This window comes from Notothenia coriiceps, unplaced genomic scaffold (assembly GCF_000735185.1).
Source record: "Notothenia coriiceps isolate Sejong01 unplaced genomic scaffold, NC01 NC01_scaffold00037250, whole genome shotgun sequence".
NCBI classification, from domain to species: Eukaryota; Metazoa; Chordata; class Actinopteri; order Perciformes; family Nototheniidae; genus Notothenia; species Notothenia coriiceps.
This window is the reverse complement of record NW_011369951.1, coordinates 14,541,418-14,565,798: the sequence shown is the minus strand read 5'-3', so window position 1 is coordinate 14,565,798 and position 24,381 is coordinate 14,541,418. Positions and strand designations below refer to the sequence as shown.

Here is a 24,381-nt window from a genome sequence, read left to right as displayed (position 1 = left end):
AGTGATTTGTAAAATGTCCATAAAGAAAAAGAAAATCTGCTTCCAGTTCTGTTTCATATGGGTGTTGAGATCTGTATCCATAGATCTCTTAATGTTGCTCTCAAAGTGCACCAGATTGATGCTTTTAACTTCAACATTTAAAAAAAATCTTCCCGGGGAAGCAAGCCCCCGGACCCCCCTAGAGGAGGTTAGGTCCCCCACCCACTGAAATCATGTTCACATGGATAGGAAACTAAATACATTTGCACACATCTGGTGTCCATATCTTTCTGTTTCGGTGGTCATGCCACAACCGTGCACGTGCATGCATACGCGAGTCATGGTACGATACCTGGATAAAGAGGTAGCTTTTTCTTTGCACAGCATGAAAGAAAGGAGAAATGAATGGGCTGTGATTTTTGTTTTTGTAAGCAGAGGTTGAGTTCCCCACCCCTGACCTACAGCCTCACATACTGAGAGTGTCATCTGAAATTCTGTCAAAGAAAGTAGTCTACTTTAATCTACACAATTAGCCCAGCCTTGATTTAGCTAAAGAAGAACTGATGACAGTAAACAAGTCAGGTGGCTATAGACATAGGCTAACTAGTGTGGCTAAGTAGCAGGCTAACAGTGATGCATACATGCTCAATGTGAGTTCAGCTTTACCACATAGTCTATTAATAATTGTTTCAGTTTTATGTGTAGACGAATGCCAGGGGGATATGTAAACTACATAATCAAAGATGTTGTTTAGTATTATTAAATGTCCCAAAAAACTGTGATTTGGCTGAATGTTTGCCTAAAGTGAACATAATGTATAGGAAAGTTTGAGATTTTTAGGAACATCCTCCATCTTCCCCCCTGAACAGCGCTTAAGCTCAGTTGAGTTTCCTAACCACATCCCTTCCTCCAAGCAGCTTCATTACATTAGCTTTGTGGTTTCCATGGAACGACTGTGGTTGCAATGTGCCTCTCCTGTGACGTGTGTTTGAACAAGTCAAGTTTGTTCTTTAAGACATAGCTAGTTAGAAAAAGCTAAATGCAATGACTGTTGTTTTAAGGATCTCAATGTAAATGTCAACGAGTGTTGGACGCATTTCTACAAATAGTATGACTTTGTGTTATATCATGTGTAAGACCAAATAGCGGTCGCATTCTTGCAACACGTACATACTGCTGATACATTTACACGCAGGGGACGGAAATATCTGTTGTCTTGGACCCGTGACATTTAAAAAAAAGTCAGCCTTACAATCCAATCATTTTTCATTTATTATGTTAAATCCAAACATGCATTTCAATGTGACTTGCTCCTTTAAGATAATCCAAAAACAGTTGCCTTTTAGTTTAGCGTATACATATGTGGCCAATGATTTACCAGCAGACTCTGTTGTATTTGTAGCCGCTCACATGGGGTTTCGAGGTATAGGCTTAATTTAGAGGCTTTCAAATTCCAGCTCATAATAATCCCTGACAGATCATTAACCTCAGAGAAGTTGGGCGTTCGGCTGCCTTTACAAAGGTACAGGTTGATTGATGAAAGAATGTGCGTGACGAAATGGATTTATTGGTTCAAACAATCAGAGGAAAAACCTTAACAGTCCACGGTGTCACGGTAGAGATGCTTTCGTCACAAAGTGGAGGTTAACAACCCATAGATCCATGGCGGAAACTCCCCGCTTGACTTTATGTTGACCAGCTGATGTCAACACTGTGTTCTCCTCCTACAAAAGATACCTCATTCCCACTCCCACATCAGGAAGTCTCCTTTGCTGTCACAATGCACATGTCCACCATGATGACTAAAGGATTTCTGGTTCTTCAGATTCAGAGAAAGATGACAGCGTTTTACCAAAATACTTTGGGTTGGGTAGCATTGACCAACCTTTACAGGGAAGGTGACACAGAAAAGAGGTTACACCTAGACAATGGGAAATAAATGCATGTGAAATATATGTCATATAAATGACTTTTGAAAGATATTGATTAGAAATATCCAACAAAAAACGGATTCAAATGCAAATTATTATGATACATATTCATTTTGGTCTATAACCTTTAATGTTCCTTTTATTGTGGCCCACATCCTAAACTGCCCAAAAACCCACAATATAATCAATTTATCCTCACGAGGTGAAATAAAAGCAATTTTTTTTTTCATCAATACTACAAATGTGACCATAACAGGTTTTTTACTAAAACAATTATATATTTTCTGTCAATCTTCTAATCTATTAACTGACAAACAAGATATTTAAAGAACTTGAGAAACTGGTAATGACCATTTTTCACCTTTTTCTGACAACAAACTAATGATAAATTAATCTAGGAAAGAATCTGAAGATGAATCTATATTAAAAGTGTTCCAACCCTAGGTGACCAAATCATTGATACTTAATTAAACTGATCTTCACGTGTACAGTTGATGCAGTGTGTTTTTGTACAAACAAAGTCTCTATGTTTTGTTTTCATGTGTGTGTGGAGAGCTCAGTTACTTTGTGGGGCCCCAACTCCCCATGCTAACCCTGACCCTGTTTGGTATGTAGCGGGACAGCTCAGGGACAGCTTTGTAGTCACAGGTGATTGGCTAAGTGTGTGTGTGTGTGTGTGTGAAGCCTCACACACACACACACACACACACACACACACACACACACACACACACACACACACACACACACACACACACACACTTAAAGGACTGCCATGCCATTTAAGGAAAACTGACTGTTGTGGGAATTTGACTTTCACTTGGCACTGTTATTTTCTGTAGGGATTACTTAATAAATATGTGACAGCTATTTAGTGGCTTCACTTTTTCCCCTCAATGACCTAGACCCACATTATTAAGCTTTAACAAAAGAGTGATTTATTTTTTGGGGGATGGGTTTTAAGTTAGTTTAAAACCAGCAATACCAACACACCATGCTCTACTAGCTGTTGTGTTTGCATGTACTGTAACAAATCGGCCTTTGGTTGTTATGTTCCTACAACTTAAGTAGCTCTTTTAAATATAAAAACTGCAGTCACAAGCAATATATATCTACTGGATGAACTCAGGAGTTTCACAGTAACAGCCATAAATATAATAATAATAATAATAATAATAATAATAATAATAATAATAATAATAATACGTTTATTTAGTATTATAGCACCTTTCACAGAAATACATTTCACAAAGTGCTTCACAAGTAAGAACAAAAGTTAAAATGAAGACCACAGAAACATGAATACAATAACCACATGAGGCAGAAATGTAAGGTCAACATACAAACATAATAACAGAACATTTGGTATTTGCAGTATATATTAGCATTTGGCATTAGCCCATACTTCTTTTTACATGAAAGCGCACTGGTTGCTGTTCCTTGGAAGTTACTGTATTACAATGAACTGAATCCATAGCAGAATGCAGGTTTGGTCCATTATTTCCTCTTTAGTGATCTTTAAAAAAGCTTTGATGTAGTACAATTTATCGTGTGTTGATGTTGTGGCGTGCCCTCCCTCAAAAATATGTAATTAAGTCCTTAATTAAAGGACACTAAAGATCAAAGTTACCACCTTTCTTTTTCGTTTTATTGCTGTCAATCTGTCATAGGCAGACGCAGGATTTACACTTTGAATTTAACCGGTTTCTGAGCTGCGGTGTTGCAGTTGGGCCCTCACATGTTGGTGTGTGTGTGTTCCTTTTTTTGGACAGCATTACAAAGTGGGCAGAGATTTAAAAAAAAAAACTCATCCCTGACATGAACATGACCTTGGGTAAGGCAACATGTCCCAAAGCTGCCCTCTGATTGGTCGGCAGGCGGCACAGCCTCCCCTGAAACCACGGACAGGTGCCCGCTGCACTCATGGGCATCTGTGCATGTGCAGCTGCATGTGCAAACATTTGTGTTGGTGTGTGTGGGCTCAAAGGAGACAGTTCAGTGACAAAACAATCAGAGTTTGTGCGTGTGTTTGTGTGTCAGCCAACAGAGGCCTCCTGTCAGCCTGTATGATTTAGCAGTAGTATGTAACAGGTAGGTCATGTGGCGTGTCATGTGATCCCGTCTTGAAGCGGGCGTGGGTATTTAACGGGATTGGTGCACTCGGCTGTCTTCAGTCGGATGGTAGCTGACGCTCTGGCAATGTCGTCTCTCTATTAATGTTTGCAAATGGTTTTAATTAAATAGAACTTTTTAATTAATAAAATATATTCTCAATACTCAATTATATATATTTTTTGGGTGTGCCTACATCTATCTCTGCCATTGACCCCCTTTCGATTAAGCCAAGTAGGTCTGCTGTGGTGTGTGTGTGTGTGTGTGCGTGTGTGTGTGTGTGTGGTGTGTGTGTGTGTGTGTGTGTGTGTGTGTGTATTGGGGACATTTTGAGGGTGCTCAAAGAAGGAGGGCCTGAGGGAACTGAGTGTCCTCATTGGTTGATCGAGGCCCTCCCTCCTCTATTTTAAAAGCCTTCTCCTTCACCTGAGATAGAAAGAGCTGCAGCTTCTCGCGCGTACATTTGTCTATCATCTGTCTCGGAAAAAAATATTCAAATAGAAAATTTAGCAACAATCAGAGGATCCTCTTTAAGGGAATTTTGGATCAAGTGAGTATGTCTGCTTTGCTTTAAGAATGTGGTTCATACTGGGCATATGTATTATAATCTACCAGCCTTAACATGCTGATTTAAAGGAAAAGCTGTTTACTTGTTATCTGGAAAAGAAAGGTCATTTTATTCAAACTATTCTTTCAGAGCAAAAGTTTCACTTTAGTAGTTGCAGCACATTGGTTTATTTGTTACTGTAAGAGTCAGAGTTTCTGCAGAGTGCATTGCTGGAAGGCATTTTGCTCTCAGGTGGTAGCTGGTGTAAGAGTTTGTTTGGGTGGAGGATGTAGGTGAGAGGAGAATTTTCAGAGGGAAGACAAACTCAGTTTGGGAAGAAATTATCAAATATGTCTTCTAACTGCATGCTTCAAAGTGTTCTTTTATTTTGAAAGTATGCAGAAGATCAAGTTTGAGATTGTCTTGAGCTTCTCTGGTTGCGAAGAATATTTGAACTCACTAAACAGAAACTTGAGCGTTTGTAACTTGTGTAATCATTAAAAGGCTGCAGGATGTGTGCCAGCCTGCACTTAGCATTACAATAAACACAAGTGTGAAGCCACCCCAGGACACCCAGAGGACACAAAGGATCTGAACTCTTTCAGAAGTTAGTCTGCATACAGTATTACCATCATATCACCAGTCCCTGCAGCATCATTATTGCGTTGGTTTCTAGCCGTTTCATTAGCATTTTGTGTGCAGTATGCAAACAACCTCAGCTGTTTTCTTCTACGGCTGTGTGGCCAAGTGCAAATATGTGTCTTTTGTTTGGAAGGATCTATTTAAATTAATGCAGGAAAACTGGTTCCAGCATCAAGTGGTCACTCAAGATGAATTTACACACATATGCTCAGTGGGAGTTTCAATATGTGCTGCTGAACTGTTATGGTTGTAACAACACCAGCTTTAAACCGAAGTTAACCAAGTCAGACAGGTTAATCCTCTTGGCAATGAGAAGCGTTCTCCGCCTCTCTCTCGCCACACAGCCGAGAGCGACAGTGAGAGATTAGGAGCACTGGTCTGTGTGATGTGGTTTTTAACGGTAATGTAGCCGCTTAATCTCTGTTGGCTCAAAATATTATTAAAGGCTTAAAGCAGTCTACTTCCCAAAAAGCAGCATCATAAAGGAAACAACAGTCTATCAACGACCTAGACTTCATTAAAAAAAAAAAAAGTGTGGTCTTGTGGATCAACGTGCATCTGATAACTGTGTTGTACAATAGGAGACTGTCTGAGAAAGCATGGTGGAAGTTGACTGTAAACCATACTGTAAACACATTATGATGCAACGTCTGTGCTGGTAAACCACTTCCTTCAGTAGAAAATGTTGCTTAACCCACTAGTGCTTTCTGCCAGCTGAGTTTTAAAGCAGTGATCTGTAGGGATGGAAAATCACCTCAAAACTTTAAGAAATGCTTAAATAGATGGAGGTGAAACAATATTATTAGTTATAACCCTAGTTATTATTAAATTATTATTACATTAGTTAGGGTAGCCACATTTGATTAAAGAGAACGTTTCGGGGACTTTCATTTGTTTCCCATTGTCCCATAAACAAAAAAAATGCTTGCTTGGACCAAGTTTTGATTGTCTACAAATTATGTAATCATGTTCCTAAATTTAACCAAGACATTTAGTGAAACTAAGAGAGTGAAGAGACTTGGTCACTGATTTTTTTTCGAGGAAAATATTTTACTCTAACTTTAATTGGAAAGTTCTTGGCAGTTCAAGATAAAAACCAATGATCAGTTAAAAAAAGATATGATGTTTAATTTTGAATACTTGTATCAAATCTGTTTTTCTGCTATCAGATCGCCTGTTTTGGTTCACTAGCTGTTGAAGTGTAATTTTCGTACAAAGCAGAAAACAACGTTAGCGGTTAGCTAGTAAACACAGCGCAGAATTAAGCTACTATAAAACCAAATATGTGGACTGCATGGTATTTCAGTTGGTTGACACTGTTTGCGCTGTAAATTATTGTAAACAAAAGAGTGACTTTTGACACTTATCGCATTGTTGTGTTTGTGTTGCCATGGTTTGTGTTTTCTTCAGGTTGTTTTTCATTGAGTTAGCAGAACCCAATCAAAGAGCTTTTTGTGTGACTGACAAGCAGTGCTGTAAATCTGGCTGTGAGTAGCATTTATAATCATACAACCTTTGTTCACTGTCTTTGCCCTCCTCACATTACTTGGAAAAGGCTGTTTCTGTACTGGCTGTGAGGGAGGCTGGGTTAACCAGCTCCTACGTACACAAGCAGCCTGTTGATGGTGGCAGTCATGCGGCCCTTTGACCCGGTTTCAACGTTGGTTGACTTAACTTTGACAAACTTTACATACATTGTAACATCTTCCTATATATAGAAGATATTTGCCTTTCATTGTATGTTGTATTTTGCTTACCATCATTAAAAACAAATGAAGTTGTTAATACCATAAATCAAGCGGGGGTGAAATGGAAAAGCAATAAAGCTGACAGGGCTGCTGTTGTTGATGGACTTGTATGAGGCTTCATGTCCCAGATTGCCTCTTTAAGGTAAAATAACAAACAGACCCTCAATTCTAGGAAATTAGATTAACTGATTTTCCGGGTAGAGGGCCCCATTTTGCGTGAAAGTGTTCTGATTCAAGGCCAAAGGGCCCCGTTGAGTCCGATAAGGCCAGACAATACATGCAGGCCTGTAATCAGCTGATAAAGGGCATTCTTAACGTGAGTCTCTTTCTTCTAATGTCTTCTGTAGGTCGATTCTAACCCCGTCTAGCAGAGGTTGAGGAAACCCGGAAATCCTGAAAACCAAAGTTCTCCGCCTTTTGCCCTGCTGTGCACCACTATGCCGGGAGCTGTGGATCGTATGGAGCTGAGGAAAGTCTCCACGGAGGCCGATGACGACAGCACCGACAGCCTGGACGACCGCTTCACAGAGCCCATCGATGCTGAGAAGGCCACCATTGACAGGTAAGAAACCACGATACAGACTTTTCTATTTCCTATCCAACATGAGCGAGCGGTGCAGTGCCAGTCAGTCTGACGCTTCAGCTTTGTTTAGTGACTGCTCTGTTTCCGTGAACAGGGGTTAGGAGAAACACAATAAATCCAGCAAGATTCCTGCATTAAAAGCCTGATTAAGTGATTGCTTATCAAATTAAGAAGCTCCCTTGACATCAGGGCAGCAACAGAGTAATCCCTCATGGTTGTTCAAGTGGAAAACAATGTGTGTACCCGCCTTGTGATTGGGATCCGATCCAAAATTGAATAGGTTCTTCCATAGCCCATTCCCCAGACATCAGGAAATTGTGATTTAAATCCACACACCCCTAGTTAACTGACATTGACATTTCTTACACTATGTGTGTTCTAACCTTAACCCTAACCCTAGCCCTTCTCCCCACAATAGTTGATTTTTACATTTTGTGTCACAACATGTAGTATAAATCACATTTAAGCAAATGTACTTTATATTAGCTCCTACTATAAAAATAGTTTTGTCTTATGTGTATGCATGTGCTAATACTTATTTGTTGTATCCCTGCAGTCAGTTTATGGATGACAATGAGGACGGAGAAAGTCAGAAGTTCCTGGCAAATGGTTTGATGAAGAAGAAGAAATATGAGGAATACCATGAGGAATATGTAAGTATTTCCTTGCCTTCCTTCAAAAAATATTAAATATACACTGAAAGCCACATACGTAGCGCTTCTTAGTCATTGTAAGAGCAGCCATGAAGATTATAGGCAGTTATAACAGTGTGTTGGGACACAATATGACAATGTAGCAAATGTAAGTCTTATTTTTGTACATAAACGTCCCAAGTATAAACGCAACTATTTGGATTATATCGACTGAAAGGGCATTGTAGGAAATGTTGGCAGTTACGTGTTGAGGGAGAATGCGTCCAATCAGTAAAACGTAATAACTGCTTGAACCGCACAGGTTTTTTCTTGAAAAACTGTTTGTAGTATTTATTAGTATTTACAGCTGGCGTTGCATTCTTGCTTAGCGTCTTCTTGCAACAGTTACACTACTGATTCCACTTGTGTCATCACTTATCTGCCCCTTCTTATTGTGCGATTCTTACAAAGCTACTTTCTTTTTCTTTTTCTCCGAGCAGCATCCCGGCCACACCTCCTTTGGGATGTCTGTCTTCAACTTGAGCAACGCCATCATGGGCAGCGGCATCCTGGGCCTGTCCTACGCCATGGCCAACACCGGCATCGTTCTCTTTACGTGAGTAAGGGGGGGGGAAACAACAGCATTCTTGCATTACAGAGACCAGTTTTTACATAGAGAGATATTTATTTGAATGACTCAATTTTCTATATATTGGCATTTAAAAACCTTGAAAATCTCAGTTGGTACTCAATGTCGTTCATTACAACACAAATTTGGTAATACCGTCTCTTTAAAATCCCCAAACAAAGCCTTTAAAATAACCGTGTGGTTAATTAAGGCTACATCCACACTGATACATTTGAAAAACACATCAGTGCAAATTAGTATTTTAGCCCTATTTCAAAAGTAATCACTGTCCATGCTGACTCTGGATTTATGGGGTTAGGGTTAGATATTCCGAAGTCATGTGGAGGAAATCTTTCAAAACTATAACATATTAGTGCTGAAAACACCTAAAAGCACATTCCTTTCCTGAAAAAAGGGGTGTTATTCAGTGTCTATACACCTTAAAATCCGAGAATAAGTTGAGAAATCGTAATGCAATGTAATACAAGGAATTAAGATGTCACATATCATCATTTATTACCTTCCGGAACTAGTTTACAATTAGTAAGATAATCAAATCCTTTTACTCTAATCCCTACTGCTGTTAGGTCACCAGTGCTATGAGAATACATGGCAATGTTTGACCTGCCAGTGAGACAGAATGAACTCTTGGGAAACATTTTATTATCGTCACATTACCCCCTGCAATGTATATATAGAGCAAAAATGTCTGAACTCCCGCCCCCTCTTCCTTCAACTCTGTCTGTCCCCATTATCAGCATTCATGGGTGCCATCCAAAATCGGACACCCCTCTGTCACCCTACACCCTGCACCCACCCCTTTTCCACTGGCCTTGCCCCTTCTGCATGGCCACCTCATGAACTGGAGCTCAATAGAGCAAAGATATATTTGATATAATAATAGCCTCCATCTTGCTATTACTGTTATAATATGAGAACAATTGGATTCCATTGGTAGCTGTGCGGGATTGTTTCAGAATAACGAACATTTCAAAATAACTCCAGAGCTTTTAACAGCTACATTTAGTGAAAAAAGGTGTCTGTAATCACCTGCAACATACTTTTATGTAACCAAACATTTAGTATTAATGGATTTTTGTTGGTGTGAAGTCTTAAAAAACGCCATTTCCCTACGCTCAAAACACTGTCTGGGAGGCACACACTGAGGAATGATATTCATTAAATAAAGTTGATATAATAACAGAAAGTACCTTTATTTGGATGAATCATTTGAATCAAATTCAGGATCTTGTTCCCATTGTATCACTAAATGTGACAACAGACATTCAAGGCTAGATTGGAAAACTTCAATAAAGGTTGCAAGCCTTCAGATTATCGGGTTTTTAGAATACCAAAGGTCACTACATACACCGGTTAGTTGTCTTCATGTCCAAACTGTCCTTTAAATGCTGACCTTCGCTCTCCCTCTCTCTGCAGGATCCTCCTCGCTGCCGTGGCCACCCTCTCCTTGTATTCTGTGCATCTGCTCCTTATGACAGCAAAAGAAGGAGGTTGGTATTCACTTCAGATTCAGATCCTCTCATTGGGCTCCAACGTGGGATTGATAACCACAAAATCCATAGAAACTGTAAAAACTATGTATTTGACTGAACTGCTCACATCATTTAGGGAACAAAGTGCTACGTAAGACAAAAAGGAATGTAAATCTGCCCCTAAACAACATTAGCACAACTAACTTTCTGTCCCGATACACCCTCCTTGTGGTCATTGATGTGCATTGGATGGAATACACTTTTACATTTGTTCAATATAATACACCTGATGTTTCCTGACAGTCACTCCCATAAGCTCGTGTTTTTTGGGAATGTTTCCATGGCTAATATGTGTGTGTGTTCCTGTGGCAGGATCCCTCATCTATGAGAAGCTTGGAGAGAGAGCATTTGGCTGGCCGGGGAAGATAGCAGCATTTGGATCCATAATTATGCAGAATATTGGAGGTAGGTGGTGAATTTATGTGTATGTATATCAGCTTGATTTGATAAAAGAAGTCTATTTGTATGCGATGTAGCAAAGTTTCACATCTTAAGCGTTTTCGTGTCCTGCAGCCATGTCCAGCTACCTCTTCATCGTGAAGTACGAGCTGCCTGAAGTCATCCGAGCCTTCTTGGGTTTGGAGGAAATCACTGGGTGAGTGTGTGAAGATAAATGTTGTGCAAGAACAGTATATCAATGTCCATCTTCAAATGAATTGAGTAGTTGTCAACTGTTGAGTCATATTAAATCAAGACATTTAAAGACGTAAAGTTGGACTTCGATGAATATTTTTACATTTTTCTTTGGCATTTTGTAGAACCAGCAATTAATGAATTGATGGGATCAGGAAATAAATACTTGCTGTGCAGGGATTGACCTTATTCTAACCTATGTTTGCAGTGAATGGTATTTGAACGGGAACTACCTGGTCGTGTTCGTGTCCATCGGAATCATTCTGCCTTTGTCTCTTCTGAAAAATCTTGGTAAGGCCTCACATCCCATCAGCCTTCAATTTGTACATTTCAGTATCTGCTCTGTTCCGATACTATATATGTCACTTCCTGCAGTCTGAAGCTATTTTATTTCCCATGTTCTTGCAGCTGTCTTTAACCACCCATGTGTGGTGTAACCCTAGTGAGCCCTTAGTCAGCTGTGGTAGTTAGGAGTCACTGTAACCAAGCACTGCTTTGGGCCTGCTGTCAGCTCCACCACCACACGTAATTTATGCAGATCTGCCTCAGATGTTTCAGCTCCAGGAAGGCTTTTATTACATATTATATTATTAAAATGTTACACATGCAAATAGGATCAAAGCCAAATGTGTCTATGTAGACATCAGGATGCTGGCATTTTACAGGCTTTGAATTGAGGGATATTAAGTTTCCAACCACACCAGACAGCTTCATTCACTCTGCTGCTCAAATCTGAACTGCTTCCCATATCAGACTTTTGATATATTTTAAGATAGAGGTCACAACCCAGAGGTGTGACAGACTTAGACACCCAGATGTGGTGAAGATGAGGAAAAGCAAACCAATAACTTGTGATTTCTCCTTTTAGGCTACCTGGGCTACACCAGCGGCTTTTCACTTTGCTGCATGGTCTTCTTCCTGGCTGTGGTAAGTCAAAACTCAGCAAAACCATCATCAAAATGTGGGATCAGATGCTGCTCTAAATGCACCAGGCATCTGTGAACATCCGCTCATAAACATATATTTAAGCTGCAATAACTGTCAAGGGTAAGTGGAACTGGGTTGAGCGATACGCAGGACACAGTAGCAATTAACAGAAAATACCTTTATTCATGGCTAAACAAGAACAGAACCGAACAAAACTCCCAGTTCACCCCAAACAACGAGAAAGGGATCTGACCAAGAGTAACCGAAAAGCAGGACTTACAGTGAGGAACAGGTAGAACTAGTTGTGTCAGGACAGACAAACAGGAAGTAAGAACAGATACGATACAGATAAGAGAGATCTTTAAAATAAAACATGAAACATCAATGTTGTGTGTACAACTTGACTTGTTGTGACCTCATGTTGTTCTTCTCCAGGTGATCTACAAGAAGACTCAGGTGCCCTGCCCTCTTCCCTACTATTCCCACTACTCCAACCTCAGCAGTAATGCCTCAGACAGGCTGTACCCTCTGAACCACTCGGCACACATGGATTTTTCTCGAGCAGACGTTTCCTCTGCGGTTCAAGGCAACAACGACGCTCATCACTCCTCCGCCGTTCATGCTGAGCCTCGCGCCGACGATGAGGAAATGTGTACCCCCAAATACTTTGTCTTCAACTCACAGGTACGATGGGTTAGCTTGTAGTGATGGTACATTTGGTTTTCAGTATAGTAAAAATTAAAGCAGTGCAAATAATCATAATGGAATCTGAATTAACTATATCCTTTATGAATATCTAACCCCAGAACAAACTCCAAGTTCATTGAAGACTATCCATTAAGGGAATTCTTCACAATCTTACTCCAAAGTAAAATGAAACCTAAAACTCAAATATTTAATAAAAACTAATGGAAATTCAAACCAATGATACATTGGTGCCAATTCCTACTGACTCCAAACATTTTACAACTTGTATAAACAGAAGGTCTTTGACGTCTTATTGGCAATTGGTTGAAAGGGTGTGACTTCCATTATGCAGCCGCTGTGGATTTAGTGGAGTTGTGTAATTGACTCAGGCATAACGGGTCATATACCATTTGAATCAGTGAATTCAAAGCTTCCCATTTCTGAAACATGAAATAAAGACACCATGGACACAATATACACACACGTTAAATAAACAATGCTGACGTTTGGACCTACTTACTGGAATCTTTCTTAAGACCTACAAATCAAACAGAATGCATATCAGTCGGAGCATGTTTCTCAAAGGTGGGGTTTTAAGGGTGTGTGTAAGACTGTGTCCACATGATCATATAAAGAATATGACACATAGCGTTCTGTTCACTTGATTTATTGACGTGGTGATTTTCGTAACTGTCTAGAAAAGGAACACTATGTCTTACATGGAATAATAAAATGTACGTCTCACGAAAGTTTTTCATGGTACTATAACTGTAGCATCATCAAACTGGTACTGTGGGATAAAAAAATTAAATGACTGCCAGGAAAAATAAATACAGCTCCAACCAAAGACAACAAACTGTAGGACATTATGTCCCAACATATTTTCCTCTACACTTTGTTCCTTTTTCCCTGAGTCTCTAGAAACACTTCTCTATAACAGTCAAATAATATTCACGTTTCTCAGCTTAGAATAAGTGTGTATTTGTTTTAGCCACATGGTTGTCCTACTGACTTAATCTACATTTTTGTGTGTTTGATTTCTTGATTTCTAGACTGCATACACTGTGCCCATCCTGGCCTTCGCCTTTGTCTGCCATCCTGAAGTCCTGCCCATCTACAGCGAGTTGAAAGAGTAAGTACATGTGATCACTTTAAATCAAGCAGTGAAGCACCATGATCACCCACTCATGGGGCTTTCAGACCAACGCGGTTCCAGGGCCGGTTCGGAGCTAGAGCCTGAAAAGCACAGTTTTTTCCTGTTCACACTGCAGCAGAGCCGGCTCTAAGCTCCGAAACCCGGTGCTTTTCAAGCACCAAAACATTGTCGCTCTAGAAGCAAAAACTGCATACGTCGGAGGCGGGGGCAGGGGCAGGGGCAGGATCAGCCTGAGCAATAACAGTTTATGAGGAGTACGGCAAATGAAAGTTGTTACAAGCAGTAGTGCTGATCAAAGAGACTAGAACGCAACCACACACTTATTAAAAAAAAAACCACACTTTATAAAGTCAGGCAACACTAACCAGGTTTAGTGTGATTCTGTTTATTTGTACCCTATTTTGACCATCCGTTTGCTGTTATTGATCATTGTGGAGAGCAGGCAGACGTTTTGTTTTGTATTATAGCAGCTATCAGATGGAATCAATACATGGGCTGCACAGGTTGTCATGACTCATGTCCGACTATCACAAGTAGAATCATAATGAAAAATACGCCGGTAAAATGTGCCGGCTTATGCAACAAGTAGTCAAGATAGTCAGTTTAGCTTCGGTTGCTATGCTAACTTCACCCATTTTATACCAGAGAAACGTTGCGATGCCAAACAGCGGGCAGCACTGCAGCGGTCGGTAAATGCCGCTGAACACATTAATAAACCATGAACCACGGCACTCTGGAGAAAAGTACAAGGGTTGAGAAGTAGTTATTTAATTTAATCTGGCTTCGTATGATTAAAAGCAACACGATCATTCGTCCCGACGCCGTTGGGGAGAAAATCAGCGACGTAAACGGTGACGTCATGACACAGCAGCGGCAGCACCAGTCGGGCTCTCGGCGGTGTGAACAAAACTGGGGCTGAAAAGAAAAACCGGTTCCGAACAAGGAAAGTTCTAGCACGGAGCTAGAACGGGAACCGCGTTGGTGGGAAAGGGGCATCAAACAAACCTACGGGTCAATTAGCTCAACCTGTTTCACTATCAAGCCCTGCAGATGGTTGCATCTTGTTGAAGTTCACGATGTTTAGTCCAAGGCGTTAACCCGAGCATTTAAAATGTGACCTCTATTAAAGTTAATGTTTGTTGCTTCAACAGTCGCAGCAGGAAGAAGATGCAGATGGTCTCCAACCTATCCATCTTGACTATGCTCATCATGTACATGCTGTCGGCGCTGTTTGGATACCTCACCTTTTACAGTAAGAGATAGTGAATTGATAACAACTAACCCTAACCCTATCAATCCTGTATAATTGACCAGTAATCGAAAACTTCGACATTACTAGTCACCTTAACCCTAATCCAACATTTTACTTTTTCATGGCTTCTGTCACCCTAACCTCCTGTTTCTCCTCCAACAGACAGGGTGGAGGCAGAGTTGCTCCACACCTTCACCAAGGTGTATAAATTCGACACCATGTTGCTGATGGTGCGTGTGGCTGTTCTGACTGCTGTCACTCTGACCGTGCCCATCGTTTTGTTCCCAGTAAGTACATCCCACAGAAACACTTATCTTGTCCCAAAATGTTTGAGTGTTTTCCAAAGAGTATGAGAACATTAATACGGTTTGGAAAGGGGTGGTTCATTACTAGAGCTTCTATACTTTGGTTTAGTACAGCGTCATTTTCCTCTCAAGGCCTCATTAAATTGAGCTTATTTAAGCACTAAAACTATTTGATTCATATCTGAGCGCACACAAACATACTCCACCCCTGTAATTGGAATTATCTTGCCAGCTACATTTAGTGGAACATTACTGCCACTTTGTGTCTTTCTGCTTACAACACAAACATACACACTTTGGGATCGGGGCAGTAAGGACTCTTTTTTTGGTTTTCACCTAACCTGGGACCAAGGGTTTCCAGCTACAGAAACGTAAGGCCCTCACTCACACACACTCATTCCTTCCTTCACACTCCATGTACAGTGTGTTCGTGGTCTAATTTTAGCTAGCCCTTGCCTGATATGACGGGAAGAAGGAGGGCTGATGGCAAGAGGAGGTTTCCTGTCCTGTTTTAGCTTCCATGCTATCACACTTATGGGTTACATGTAAAGAAGTATCTGCAACTACAGGAGGCAGCCAGGAGAGGGCAGCACAGGTGTGGCTATGTGGTGACGGGGAAGTGCTGACAGAGAATGATGCAGCAGTAAATGCTCAAAAAGACACACGTTTATGCATGGTTACAGAATATAAGCAGCCACACATATCTGTGCTGCAATATAACCACTAACCACGTTCTACACATTCTGTTACATTTAGCTGATGATTTTATTCTCCCTCGTCCCGTTATCACCCTCTGATTGACACACACGCACACCCTCGCACACACACATCAGACGCTCCTTTTTTTTCTGCAATGGGGGACTGTGAGAGAGGATCCCCCTCTCTCTGCAGTGGAAGTTTACAGGCTCATGCTGGACAGTGGAAAAACCCTCACCCTGACTGCTACCTTCAGGGAAATAAATGGAGGCGGAGCCATTGACATTGAGAGGGTGGGGGGTGGTTTGATCTGGCTGGAGGGAGGGGAAGAGACATAGCAAGCCTCCGAATGTGTCAGCTAAAGGTTAGAATCAAAATCAGAGTCAGATAGTGAGGGACAATGTTATAATGTCTGACGGTGGCTATAGACCTAAATCCCTTCTAGTTTTATTAGGAACTACAAGCACATGGATAATTGTGCGATAAGGGTGCAATGTGTAGTTCAGAACCATCTGCATGGGTTAGGTGTGTCCTCTGAAAGCATGCTGTGGTTAGTTGTAGCTCAGAGAAAAGTCAGAAACATCACACAACAGCTCCTTGAAAGCCACAGAATGTGCTCGCGGGCAATAAATCGTCTGTGAAGCCGAATGTCAGCAAAAGAGTAACATAACTGGTTTTGGCTTGTGTTTACCTGCCTGGATTTCTGTCTCATAAGGCAGTTTTTCTTTTAAGTTGCAAAGAGAGTGGCTGACCTTAGCTAATGCTTAAGTTGATTTGTGCATGAATGGAAATCTTCATTTGCGTTAGGAATGTTCAACTGGCCATAAATATGTTTGCAGTAAATGTAACATTGTTTAAAAGATTAACAGACTTGGATGTAAGGTCTGAAGCTCTGCCAAGTTTCCGTTTGACATTTGAGGGTTTCACTTTGAATCCCTCTGACCTTCATCTTGTTGGGAAATGAAATGCTGCAGACCTTCAGCTACAGATTAGCATTAGCTTTGTCTGCCACCGTCCTTGGCTCCAGCGGGAAACTTCTATAGAGTGGGAATGTATGTGCGGGAGTTTAGAGACTTGTTGAGGTGTGAAAGGGTGTGTGTGTGTGTGTGTGTGTGTGTGTGCGTGCGTGCGTGCGTGCGTGCGTGCGTGCGTGCGTGTGTGTGTGTGTGTGCAGTCAGGTGGGGATAGATGCTAACAGAGGCCAGATCACACAGGGCTTTGCCGGGATCTAACCCATAATGAAAAGGCTTTACGTGGAGTCAAACATGCCCCAGTTCTCAGGCTCCAGCTGAGACTGAAACTGTGGGAGACCCTGCACACGAGCTGATTACACCTCCACCTTCACATCCAATCATCATGTAGTGAAGTCTTATACAGACTCTGAGTATCTTTAACAATATAAACCCAACTGACTTGCATTTGTTTGCTTACTGGTGGAATCCAGATGTGTCTGGGGTCAATCAGCTGGCTTAAACTAGTCTACCGCATGCTCTGTGTGTGTGCATGTGACTGCAGGCATCTGAGGTAAAGGGTGGGGGTCTAAAAGTGTGTAAATATCACACAAACACAAAAACACTTGCGCCAGGTAACAGTCGGGTGCTGAGTAGTTTGGAGCCTTGGAGAGAAATGCCGCATCCAGGCTCTAGTTTCCAGACTGTGCCTGAACGCAACAGCTGGTGGAAGGGGGGTAGGGCACAATTATAGAGTTTCATGAGGAAGACTAATATAAATGAGTCTTGGTTTTAACTTGCATAAACTGTTCTGGTAGTGCAGGTAAAGTGCAGGCACCATCCCAGTGCCTCCTGACAGTCACGATGGAGGTCACTTGGTTCAATCTGACAGAGCAGAAAATCCTGTTAATGTGATTTTTTTTTCCTACGCCATACTCACTGGATATAAACCCAGTTCATCAGTCAGAGTTGAAAGGATTTACAGAAGGGCATGTGGAGCTCTGCCAGCAGTGGAAATAGTACACATGCTAAATAAAGAAGTTGTTTTATTCTCTACATTCAAGTGTCTCCACGGGCTGTGATTAAACGGGTTGTCATGGCAACTGGTGGCCCTAGTCTGCCTTAATGTGGGACTAGTGAGTAAGAGAAATAGGAAGACAGACAGAAACAAATAATCAACTACCAGTGACAATAACGGCTTGGTGTAAAGACACACCCCCCTCTGCAGGAGTCCCGCCCTCCTCTCCCTACCGGCTGATGCAATCCTAAACCTCCATTACAATGCAGGAGATAATCCTCTGCCTTTTTGAATGGGCCCTATAGGCACCGCGCCTCAAACCTTTCCCTCTAGCCTGTGAGCATATGGGGCCTCAGGTTTTACCTGATACTCGCGACCTTTCACCCACTGGAGGCTCGACAGGCTGCCTGTGGCTCAGCAGCACCAGGCGTCTTAGCTAGGATCTCCTGCACTCTCTTTACCCCGCACATACCACACACAGAGTAGGTTGCAGGTCTCCCTTGAAAAAGAGATCAATGATCTCAAGGGATTCACCTGGATAAAATTAAATTAAATTAAATTAAGAATCTCAAAAGAAGCCTTGTGGCATAATTCAGTCAGCGGCCAATTTTGGGAATCAGCCTCGGGCACAGGCCAGCAGACTAACTGTTGTTACTTATTTGTTTCTTAGACAGACCAATGCAGAACGGTTTCCCTGTAGTAGGCTGAAATGTGTTTTACTCTAACAAACCATACAGATACAGACACTGATAAAGTTCTAAAAGATAATCTGATTTCAGTTCATACTTGAAGGTGAACTTGTCTGAAACCTTATGATCAAGCTAATCTTTAATTGTCGAATCTTTATGTTTTTCCCCAGATCCGCTCCTCCATCAATACACTAATTTTCAGCGGTCGGGAGTTTAGCTGGCTGCGTCACATTCTGATTGCTGCTGCCGTCCTGGCCTTCAACAACATGTTGGTGATCTTCGTCCCCTCCATCAGGGATATCTTCGGCTTCATCGGTGAGTCCTGCCTCTGAGCACTTTGATGCACAGGAAAAAGGGTTGACATGGTTTCTACTTATCACTTTTTCATGTGACAGATGCAAATCTAATACCAATCTAATATAGTCTCTTTCCTCTTTTAAATATCTGACCTTTGAATTAACAAAAAATAACAATGCTTGATCTAGGAATCCAAAAGGCCTTAGTCGCTGGTAAGAACTAGTAACAACATGTTGAGGAAGTTCCGGGCAATCATGCAAAACCCCTCAACATGGGCAGATATGAGTTAATAAAACAGGCATTAGAGGCCCGATTAGTATCTTGAGTTCAAGGGTCATTTTATTAAGTAAAGACGTTACATAAGCTTTAAATTGTCAGGTCGAGTCAGCTGTGCCGTCTCGTGAGCCGTTTGTGGGCACTGGAAACAAACGATCAGGTTCCCAGTGCCCACACTGAAAATATGTAGACATGTCTCCCTTAATTTAAGCTGCAGTGCTTTTGCATAAACATCTTAAAGCTACATTCTCTTGTATAATCAGAATGGAAATCGCTTCCAGGTTAAAGCCATGTGTGAACATTGGTACTGTTGGAAGAAAGACGTTTATTGTTTTGTTTGTTTAATGCAAAAGAGTAAAAAATAATAATAAATTGGATCGCTCTTACATCACTTCAGATAATGCCGATGTGTTTCCTTCCACACGCTACAGACAGTGTGGATAATCAGTTATTTTGAATTGCTGGTGTCATGGCTATACATGCATTATTTGCCTGTATGCATTTAAAAGTTTTATATCTATTTATCTACCATTTAAAATAGCATCTGTCTGAAAAATACAAATAGCTGAATCTGTCTTCTTCCTGGATTTTATTGCAGGTTCCTCTGCAGCCACTATGCTCATCTTCATCCTCCCTGCTGCCTTTTACATCCGCCTGGTCAAATCAGTGCCGTTCCGCTCCCCACAAAAGATCGGGGTAAGTGTACATCTTTCGCACACAATTTTTTTTTTCAATAGATTTGAAACCGTCAGAAGTTTGAGCCGTCACATTAACCCCCTCCTCTGTCTCTCTTCAGGCTTTAGTCTTTCTCATCGTGGGAGTCGTCTTTATGATTAGCAGCTTGTCACTCATCGTCCTCGATTGGATCCACAACCCCCCAGGCTCCAGCGGGGGTCACTAAACCCCAACTTAGATACACTTTTAGTAGTGCAGCAAACCCCTTCCACCCACTGCAGCTGGTCAAACATCTGGGAACAGGGATGTGACACAACTAATATGAGAGATTCAAATCCCGGAGAGGAGGAAAACGGACTTTAACGAGCCACCATGACAGCCTGAAATCATGTGATCTTCCATCTATGAAGAGCTGAACAAACCTGGCACAGATCTGTGGACTGCAACTTGCAGGGGTGAAAAGACGATACAAGTCCCTCGGTCCTCTGTGCACTTGAAGGACTGACAGTTGGAGGTAGTCAGTCGTCCTTCACAAAACAAGGAGCACTTCAAGCATTACCTTTAACACACACGTAGAGACACAGTATAACATATCTACACCTGTATTTTCGGGCTAATCTCAAAACCACGGCGAATCTACAACATAACTCAATAATAGAACTTTAAATAAGGACAGTTTTGCTGTTCTGCTAAATGTTAACAACCAGAATCTTCGCCAAAGTTTGCAGTTACCGGTCAAGTGGGTTAACACACACTCAAGGATCTTCAAAGAAGCCAAGAGATGTTTTCAGTATTAGTGGATCCGAAAATGCAAGGTGTCAATGTAAATAGTTATGTGTTTAGGTTGAGGGAGATGTAAAAAGATCTTACTTTGCTTCATACTGCTTTTTTCATTCAGGTTTTATGAGACAAAATGATCCAATCTTTCAGAAAACACAGCTGCTGCAATAAGAAATGTCACGCTACATTAAATGTTATACTACATTATCAATCCACAAAGGCAATGGTGATTTTCGGCGTTTAAAAAGAGACAGGAAATAATGTTTAATTTACATAATTTCTTGGATGGCTAGGTGCATATCAGAACATAGGTAGTTTACAAAAATGCACATTCAAATGTGAATAAAATACAACCAAAAATTGGTAAATTCAACTTGTGCCATACTACAAATGTCACTCCTTCTAAAATGATATCTAAGGAAAGGCCTTAACATGATTATGTGCTCCTCATCTTTGAAGAATATTTTGGACATTTTGGGAATTTGATTCCTTCCTGTCAGTTAAATTAGAAGATTGGTAGCCTACACTATGAAGCTAACGTTAAAGCCAGCAGTGGTTAGCTTGGAGAGTAATGCTAGCTAACTCCACTTAGAAACACAACTCGATATTTTTATATTTCATAACTTTAACTAATGACAAATGGTGTCTGCATTACTAAGCTTTAGAGGTGGGATTTAACTTTGGACAGAGCAGGGTTAGTTGTTTTCCCACACCTAGGTTCTTATTGTAGGCTTAGCTAACCCTCTACAGGAGCTAGCTTCAACTTTAGCATACCATTTTTCATGAATGCACTGCTAGACACACTAAAATACACACAAATCCGCCTTTAAAGTAAACATTTTTGATGTTCAAGAAAATGCAGATATTTATTTTGTAAGTATAAACAGGGGTCATGAACTACATTTTTAAACTCAGTGGATTTATCATCAGATATTTAAATACTTTCACTGAAAGCCTAATGAATTAAGTTGTATTATGTGTCATTGCCCAATTAAATAGTTATTTTTTAATTGGCCTTGTTCTCAAATTGGCTGCTAATACCGGTGCCTTTCTTTGGTAAAATAATTGACGACAACACCGAAACCTCAGTTCGCCTCTTCTCCGACGCCGTTATGTGTCACCAACACAGCCAAAGTGGAAAGCATGTATAGATCCTTTGTGGATCTACGTACATGAAGCAAATTTATATTTCAAATGAAATGGTGTTTTGTGCATGTTTTTGGGTTACAAACATGGTATTTTTTGACAATTGTATATGCTCTGTAAATAATCTTTATTTTATGGTACACTGACACACATTGTCTGTGAGTGAGTTGATGGGGGACCTTACAAGTCTTCTGCAATCCAGTGTTGGTTTTAGTAAATATATAAATATATATACCGTGTATTACATTTTTGTTTCTTGCTGTAAAACAGTAGTTTTTTCTTCCTTTATTTGAAGCTTGTATATTTGTAGAAAAAGTGGCCTCTATATATCCATTTTGATGTTTTAATGTTAATTCGTCATACCAGGATAAATTAATCAAACATAACAAAGTTCTTCCAGAAGTCTCAGAAGCAAAAGCAAAGTAACTGTAGCTTATTGGTTCCTGCTGAATAACCCTGGGGTGAGATTAAAGGTCAAATTCCTCGTACGTGTAAACCTACCTGGTAATAAACCTGTTTTTGATTCTGATTCTGATTCTAAAAAGCAAGCTAATAATGCTGTAACAAAAGTATAACACGATAATACAAAGTATTTTCACGCAATAGGTAGGTTATTTTTGACAGAACACTTCAAACACGCAGAGTGAGGTTTTATTTCCATGATGTTACTTGAAGTGAATCTTTCCTCGGCCTGATAGAGACAGCAGGACATATGACTGTGAGGTCCACGCAGCCACTTCACTATGAATGTCAAATAATGGATTGTTCTCAGTTAGAAAACTGGCTCACCTGCTCTTAATTGTTTCATGGATATTTCTCTGTGACTATATTAGCCTCCTACCGTCAGTGGCTTATTTTGCTCAGCTGTAGTCAACAGCTTTCTCTGTTCATTAGCTTGAGTTTTAGTCTTTGTACATTTCGCATTTTAAAAAGGCTGTAGTATTCTTTTAAAGAATGCTTCCAGTACCACACCTCTACCCGCTTTAGTATCTCAGGTATCTAATCTGTATGGATCTTTCTTCTCACTTTTGGACAAATCACTTCAACTCTTGCATGATTGAACCATGCTCTACAATGCTGTTGTATCTTGTGCTGACCTAGATGAGGAGTTGTCTTGAGGATCTGTTTTAGCAGACAAGTGTTTAAAGAGTAGTTGTACAGAAACAACTGCCTTGTTTTTCTATAGATCTCTAGCCAAGGAGAAGCACTCGCTCCATGTGTCTTCTGTTCCCAGCTGCTTCCTGTGGATCAGGCCTAACATTCACGTTTGTAATTTTTCCCGAACAGAGGGGATGTTTTTGTATCAGTGATGCTGTTTCATTATGAAGAACAATAAAAATGTGAAATAAAATATGTTGTGTTTCATCTGCCCTCGTTTTGAAGCTGTTTCACTCAAAAAGAAAACAGGATTGATTCTAAGCAAGCTAATAACTACTATAAATATATTCAAACACTGAAAAAATGTTGGTCAAACCAGGTCTAACATAACATGTCACAGTCGAGACTAGTGTTTGAACCATATTTCTGGCGTCATGATGGATAATATGAGGCATTCAAATAGATTATCCTGTTCATCTCTAAATAGTATCTACTGCTGACATGTAACACCAGGATGTCCTGTTCCCAGATGATCAAAACAAGAGGTCGGGAAATGAGCAACCTGTCTCTTTTCAGATTCATAGCCTGAGTTCCAAAATTAATCTGGTGGACCCAAACAAAAAGTCAATAATTTTCATAAATGTATTTATAAAAAAAAAAAGTTTGACTAATTGACTGTAGTTACTTGCTTTGCAGACTGAAAAGGGATGATAGCATCTAACACCTTTTTATTCCTGTTCATAAATGAAAGGTCAGCGAGGTCATGAACCTCAGGTCAAGACTGTTAGAGGACGTGCCGTCAAACTGCTCTTCTGGATCTCATGTTCTGGCCACCAGCAACTGGAGTCTTCTTTAGTGTGTGTGTGTGTGTGTGTGTGTGTGTGTGTACAAGTGTGTACAAGTGTGTACAAGNTGTGCCCTTGGTCATATCCAAAAATCCTGCCTCCTCTCGCCCTCCTCTTCCTCCTCTCCCCTGGTGTGTGTGTGTGTGTGTGTGTGTGTGTGTGTGTGTGTGTGTGTACAAGTGTGTACAAGTGTGTACAAGGCAGAAAGACAGCAAGGCAGCATCGCATCACGGATAGAGGTCACATTCGACCACACGGTTCTGTTGTTAATCTGGTTACACAACACCATGGGCTCAGACCTTTGGATGATAACCTGCTGTATCCTCCCGTCACCTCACTATCCACGCTCCATGTTTTATTAACAGGTCTATGACCTCCTGACTCGCAATTTAATTCTCTCTCTCTGCCTTTCTAAATCTCTAGTTTGCATGGCTATTGTCAGTGTGCTGTGCAGTTATTTGAAAGAACTATTAAAAAACAAACACCAAATTGACTTTAAAAGAACCTGATGCAACAGAGCCGATTGTTAGTAGCTTTCCAAAACAAACAACAGGAGGCAAAAGTCTGCCGTCATCGTTCAAAAAGGGAAATCGGAA

General features: G+C 40.8%; 1 protein-coding gene across 1 annotated transcript; it reads left to right on the top strand.

Annotated features, from left to right (window-relative positions):
* Positions 1 to 4,458: 4,458 nt before the first annotated feature.
* slc38a4 (solute carrier family 38 member 4) lies at positions 4,459 to 22,371 on the top strand. The gene is made up of 16 exons (XM_010796425.1): positions 4,459 to 4,572; positions 7,307 to 7,521; positions 8,099 to 8,195; positions 8,675 to 8,790; positions 10,240 to 10,313; positions 10,668 to 10,760; positions 10,869 to 10,950; positions 11,197 to 11,279; positions 11,857 to 11,915; positions 12,351 to 12,599; positions 13,655 to 13,734; positions 14,910 to 15,010; positions 15,173 to 15,297; positions 18,839 to 18,983; positions 19,840 to 19,937; positions 20,038 to 22,371. The coding sequence occupies exons 2-16, from the start codon at positions 7,397 to 7,399 to the stop codon at positions 20,140 to 20,142; spliced, it is 1,632 nt and encodes a 543-aa protein (XP_010794727.1). The 5' UTR covers positions 4,459 to 4,572; positions 7,307 to 7,396; the 3' UTR covers positions 20,143 to 22,371.
* Positions 22,372 to 24,381: the final 2,010 nt, after the last annotated feature.